The sequence below is a fragment of the Megalops cyprinoides genome, chromosome 18 (assembly GCF_013368585.1).
Source record: "Megalops cyprinoides isolate fMegCyp1 chromosome 18, fMegCyp1.pri, whole genome shotgun sequence".
Taxonomy (NCBI): domain Eukaryota; kingdom Metazoa; phylum Chordata; class Actinopteri; order Elopiformes; family Megalopidae; genus Megalops; species Megalops cyprinoides.
In genome coordinates this window covers 21460618-21466949 of record NC_050600.1, presented here as the reverse complement: position 1 = coordinate 21466949, position 6332 = coordinate 21460618, and the positions used below count along the sequence as shown (strand labels likewise).

The 6332-nt window shown below is 51.8% G+C and overlaps 1 protein-coding gene across 2 annotated transcripts; it reads right to left on the bottom strand.

The window, feature by feature from the left end:
- Positions 1-232: 232 nt before the first annotated feature.
- On the bottom strand, positions 233-4814 carry LOC118793328 (zinc finger and BTB domain-containing protein 5-like). Of its 2 annotated transcripts, none has more exons than XM_036551464.1 (2): positions 4688-4814; positions 233-2403 (listed from the first exon to the last, which is right to left on the bottom strand). In XM_036551464.1, exon 2 carries the CDS (start codon positions 2398-2400, stop codon positions 271-273), a length of 2130 nt encoding a protein of 709 aa, XP_036407357.1. In that variant the 5' UTR covers positions 2401-2403; positions 4688-4814; the 3' UTR covers positions 233-270. The 2 variants fall into 2 exon arrangements, with proteins under 2 accessions (XP_036407357.1, XP_036407356.1); XM_036551463.1 differs by lacking the exon at positions 4688-4814 and adding an exon at positions 4031-4301.
- Positions 4815-6332: the final 1518 nt, after the last annotated feature.

Genomic DNA, 6332 nt, shown 5'->3' with positions numbered 1-6332 from the left:
TGCTTCACGTCAGATCTAATCCCATCTAACCGATTTTTTTTTTTCCTTTTTAAGATGATCTGCCATCTTGGCAAGACATTTTTGCAAAAACAGTGTATGACTCCAGAACAGAACCCCCCCCCCCAAAACGCTTCACTTCTTCTGTGCTTGATTTGCTCAGTGCTGGTCAGAGTCAGTCACATGATCGAATCCATCCCGTGATCCCGTGGGGGGGGGTACGGGTATCTTTTTTTTTTTTTTTTGGCGAGGGGCAGGGTGGAGTGGGGCCGATTAGAGCAGCGAGCTGGGAAGGTTGTTGCTGTTCTGCCAGCGCAGACAGGTGGTTTTGGAGTGCTTGTACAGGTGGCTGGACTGGCTGAAGCGCTTGCCGCACTTGAGGCAGGCGTAGGGCTTCTCGCCCGTGTGCACGCGGATGTGCTTCTTGCAGTCCGTCAGCGTCAGGAAGGTCTTGCAGCAGATCTTGCAGGCGTACTTGCGCGCGCCCTCCACCACCAGGACGTTGTGCTCGGAGAGCGCCTTCTTGCACTTGGAGAGGACGTCCGCCGAGGCCCGGGTCAGCTGCGGGGGCGCGGCCGGCGGGCCCCCCGCGCCCTCGTAGCCGACCCCGTTCAGGAGGAGGGCGCCCCCTGCTGCGCCGGAGGAGGAGGAGGCGTCCTGGAGCTGAGCGCCATCCCCGCGCAGGGCCCCCCCGCCGCCGTTCGGGGGCATTTTGGGAGCGATGCGGCGGTAGCCGGGGAAGCCCAGGTTCGAGCCCCTAGCGGAGCGCGAGAGGGAGTGCAGGCCCAGGCTGGACCGCTGGAAGTCCAGGGCAAACTGGTCGGCCCCTGCCCGCTGGAAGCCCAGCCCCTCCTGGATGGGCCGCAGGAAGAGGGCGTCGGGGTGGACGTCGCCAAAAGGGTGCGACTCGCCGGGGAGGAAGTGCTGGTGGGGGTGGTGGGAGCCGGGGTGCGCCACCGAGGAGGACGAGGAGCCACTGACCGCCTCCGGGCTCAGCAGGAACCCGCCCGCCTCCCCTTCCAGCCGGCACTCTGCGGTGGTCGTGTTGGGCAGGTTGTCGTCCCCGACGGAGGCGGCCGCCGAGCCCGTCCCGCCGAAGCCCTTGGCGCAGAGGAAGCTGGAGATGCTGAAGCCCTGCTTGCTGTCCATTCCGTCGCTGACGGCGGTCGCTCCTCCCGCCGACCCCCGTCCCCCTCCGTCCCCACCAGCGCCCCCTCCGCCCCCGCCCCCCTCCACCAGGTGCGCCTCACCCATGCGGTCCGTGCTGGACTGGGGGTCCGAGAAGCTGCGGTCGCTGCTCTCGGGGCTGAGCTCGATCTTGTCGGCGCCGGGCTCGGCATGGTCGCTGCCCTCCGCCTGCGAGGTGACGTCGCTGGTCTCGTCGGGGGGCTCCGGCGAGCTCAGCGGCTCCGTCTTCACCACCACGCGCATCTGCTGCGGCTCCTCCTCCTCCCCGCCCTCCTTCACTTTAACGACCACCCCCTCGCCGGGCTGCTGCCCGTCCGGGTACTCCTCCTTCCCCTGCCCGGGCTCCAGGGCCGCCTGGTCACCCCCGCGCCCGCCGTCCGACTGGCTGGGGACCTGCGCGTCCTCCTGCAACGGCCCCACCCCGTACTTCTGCTCCTCCGCCCCGGCGCCCTTCTCCGGCTTCGGCCCATCGCCCATCTTGACCGAGTCCGGGGAGAACGGCTCCCCGCCCCCGTCCCCCATCCGCATCATCAGCGGCTCCTCCGGGTCGGCCAGGGGGCGAGGCCTCTGCCGGGGGCGGTCCTCGGGCGTGGCCAGGGAGGAGGAGGACGCCTTGCGCTTGTGGAAGCGGCGGATGGGGAAGGAGGCCCGCTGCTCAACCACGCCCCCGCCGCCGCCCCCTCCCCCGCGCCCCGCCTCGTCGATCCCGCCCAGGGCCGAGCTGACCAGGCTGAGGCCGAGCTGCTGCAGCAGGAAAGAGCGCTGGAGCCGGGAGCTGGAGGAGGAGGCCTGCTGCTGGTCGGGGTGGTGGTGGGGGGTCCTGTCCCCCGGCGGGGACATAGGCAGCGTGCGGGTGGTCAGGTAGTGCTTGCAGGCCTTGACCACGGCGTTGAGGTGCAGGTGCGAGGCGGCCAGCAGCACGTCCATCACGTTGCTCTCGCCCAGCATGAGCGTGGAGGTGTACATCATGTCCACCAGGGCGGCGAAGGCCTCGGCCGTCACCACCTCGCTGTCCAGCTGGATCATGTTCATGCTGCCGTCGCCCTCGGCCACCGTGAAGAGGGCGCGGAAGTGCGTGCTGCAGGCCGCCAGCACCGAGCGGTGGGCCTTGAAGTGCCGGCTGCCCACCACGATCACGCAGTCACACAGCTGCCCGTGCAGGCGCTGGTAGTTCAGCTGCTGGAAGATCTGGTCAAAGTGCCCTGGGAAATCCATGACCTGAGAACCAGAGCAGACAGGGAGAATATGGTGATGAGCCAGTCTTGACTATATCAGCAAAAAAACCCAGGCTTCCTGCTGCGAGAAAAACTATTAGGGTCTACACAAGGCTTTCATAAAACAAAAATAAGAATACTGATAACCTCTTATGTGAACACTTAACATATACATTACTTATACAAGCATTACAAGAATTCAACTTAACTGCAAGTAGCCTACACAATGCACATAAGAATACACATAAGACATAAGAGACTTATTGTAGCTGTCAACAGTACAAGTGTAAGAATTAATTCCGAATATTAATGTATGACAGAGTGCACATTATAGTATGTTTATGTACGCTGAGGTAACTGTTACATTTTTATCCACCAACAACAGCAATGACTGGTATTAAATGTTTTAATATGAGGAATTTCGAGCCTCTACATCAGTGTTTCTCAACCCTCTCCTGGAGGGCCCCCTGCCCTGCATGTTTTAGATCTCCCCCTGCTCCAACACAGCTGATTTAAATGATCAGTTTGTTATTAAGCAGCTTCAGGAGTTCATAACGAGTTGATCATCTGAATCAGCTGTGTTGGGGCAGGGAGAGATCTAAAACATGCAGGGCAGGGGGGCCCTCCAGGAGAGGGTTGAGAGACATTGCTCTACATTAAAACAGTCCTCGCTTTAAACCTAAAGGTTTCGACAACAATTCACCTATGAGTGCAGGGCTAAATTTATGTTCGCCAATTAAAACACATCGCATGTAATTCAGAAACCACATTTATGCACCGCCGTGATCAATCGTTCTTCAGTTTAAACACACTAGCTGGACAATCGCTTGAGTAAAACCACGCCTGGCTCCGCAAACAAAACGATATATAATTTTTTTTTTCTAATAACGTGCACTACCGCTGGCGAAAAACAACAAAGAGTCAGAGAAAGCGAAGGAGCAGATGTCTGGATGTGTAGCACAGCGGCAGTCAGAGCGTCTGCCGGCTGAATCGGTTCATTCAAGGTAACGGCGTCTGCGTCTGGGCGCCGCTGCCTCGCCCCCAGACAACGACAAATCGTGTAACGTAACGTTAGCCTTCAACAACGTTTTACTCAATTCGATAAAACATACTCGACTACATTCAGCTAAGTGCTGTTACATCATGGGCACAACGATAAAATAAACTGCCGCTTCCCACGGCGCCCAGTTTATCAATGGAGATTTTTGAATAAAAACGGAAAGCAACAGCCGGGTGTATAGCACAAAGAATGCATTAGTGGGATCACCGAGCTGGGTTGATCGTTCCTTTTTGGTAATGTTAGAAAGCTAGCTAATTAACAAACTCATGGGTATGCAACTACACTTCGAACAAATTGACCACCCTGTCGACATTCATTTGCTAACAACAGTGTTACAGTGACATTTAACAGCTTGTGATATTAAAGCTGGCTAGCCAGCAAGATAGTTTCAAAATGGAAGTTAGCTAGCAAGTACCATGCGACATCCCGCTCGGGCATTTCGTTTTGTAGCGATAGTAAGACTACACTACACATTGCACTAGTTAGTTAGGTATATACAAATTATTCACATTCCACCACCGACATTTTGTTTATCTTGATAGCTGGAAAGCTAACAAATTTTCTGTCTTACCGAAACAATCAGTCTACTTCTTTGTCATGTAAAATCCAGTTGTACTCCACATATGACAGACAGCTAGCTAAGTTGGCTAGATCTCGCTAACTAGCTATATGAAACACAATTTTAAAAATTGCCTGCTAGCGAACTAGCACAGTCGTAACATGATATCGCTACATAGCTACGTTAGCTAGCTAGCTGGCAGGCTACACAACACTGGCACAGTTAAATAAGACTACACACAGCTAGTCTAGCTAACATTAGCTAGTCAGTTTGTCCTTGCTAGCTAGTAGGTACCAGAACACAGTGGACAACATAAATCAAGCTCCCAAAAATGTCTCAATCAACGCCAATAAAACTGAAGCTGGACAGAAACTGTGCGCTGATGTCCAGTTTCCCACGCCACACGGTCACCGTCCTAGCCAGCAAGGATTTCGCTAACTACATACAACAATAAACAGACGAGTTCCCGCCCCGTCCGCTTGCTCTCTGTTGCTAGCAAGCAGTTAGCCACAGCTAGCTGCGTGAATGCAATCAATTCATTCTGTCTGGCTAGTTAGCGAGCTAAGTCACACGCAGGCGTGCTGTAGGTTACAGGCAGTTCCTGGAGAGAAATACGCACGGCAGTTTTTTTCGGTAACTAGGAAGTGTCTCCTCGATCAGACAATTCACCTGTAACGTTAGTTTCCGCCCGAGTGTCCGTCTCTCGCCTCGTTTCTCTTCCTCGACGCTTTGAAGGCCGCGGGATGGTCAGACTCTGTGTATTGTCCAGACATTAGCAGTAAGCGGAAGATCACCAGTTTCCATAACCTCCGGGGGAGCAGGTTCGCTAGTCAAAACAGAATATCCCATAGAGGAAGCCCCCACCCCCTTTCCTCTAAAACCCGGAAAAAACGGGTCGGAAAACAGTTTGATAGTCCTGCGATAGTGACAGACGGGAAAACTAATCCCAAAGTGATAAAAGTATGGTCGGTTTTACTGTTTCAGGTACACAAAATGCACGATTTTGTTATGGAACAATTCGGAAATTAAATCTTACCACTGCTGTGTAACGTAGATATTATAGCCTACGAGCATAGACCCACTGAATGCTGTTATTGATAAAATGAGCATAATTCACATGAAACGCAAATCCCCCTTCATCCGAGCGTCTGTTCACTCATTGCATGCAAATATATCCTGTCAATTAGTTCTGCTTTTAGTTCTCCACATTATTGTGTGTTTAGGAAATGGTCATATTGTGAACAACAGAGACAGCGAACAAGGTTGATCTCAAGAACTCAAAGGAACCTTAAATGATGCTGATCATATTTTGTTCACAGTACTGAATAGCCTCTGTACAGAAAATTCTATCATTATAAAATGTTGAATAACTGCACCCTCTGATATAATACAGTTCAGCATTATTGTGCAAATCCACCCTGCTGTCTAGAAATTCTATAAGATTGCCAGTGAATGGAATTGGAATCTACAAGTGATGGCAACCCTTTGATGGTGCCTCCTAATGGGTTACCATTGGGCTACAGCCAAATGTCCTCACTTAATCTTGCAGGCCTTTTCATTGCATTCACAGCTACACATGAACATACTGTCCAGACCCCGACTGTCTGAAACGCCGAAAGCACAATGGATGCAGCACACAAAGATCTTCAGTGTTAACAGAAAACACAGTTATAGTCTGGGTCTGCTGCAAGCCCAACAGGGTAGAGCTGGAAGAATGCTTTCCTAAGTGTCCTCAACAACCAGCACCAACTGTCAGCTACAGACTGCATGCTGAAAATGTGCATCACAATACAATTGTATTGTGATGCACAGCACTAAAATGTTCCTTTTTTAAGGTTTGTTTTAAAGAGCATGTGGAAATTAGTGAAGCTTTTATAATTCAAGCAATTTTTTCAGCATCAGGACTTTGGAAAATGTAATTTTCCAAAGGGGAGGGTGGGGTGATTGCTCATTAGTGCCCAGATTTGCTGACAGCATCCCAAATCACAACAATAGTAGTATGATCACTAATGGCAGGGTTGGTTATCATAATTACAATGTGTTAAAACAACATCAAAGCCAGGTGGATAAAAGCTAGCTTTGGCCAATCCATTTTAAATCTATTCATATCAACCATAAAGTACTGTAATTTGTGTGTGACCAACTGAACAGTAGGTTGTGTAAATAATTCTATTGTGTATCATGCACAATAGACAATAGACCCCCTAAAACCATGTACAATCACTTCAGACTCAGGATGTAAACCTTTTGTATCTGTATTTATAAACACATTCAGTCCAAAAAACATAGGCATTTTTCAAACGTGAAATATTGC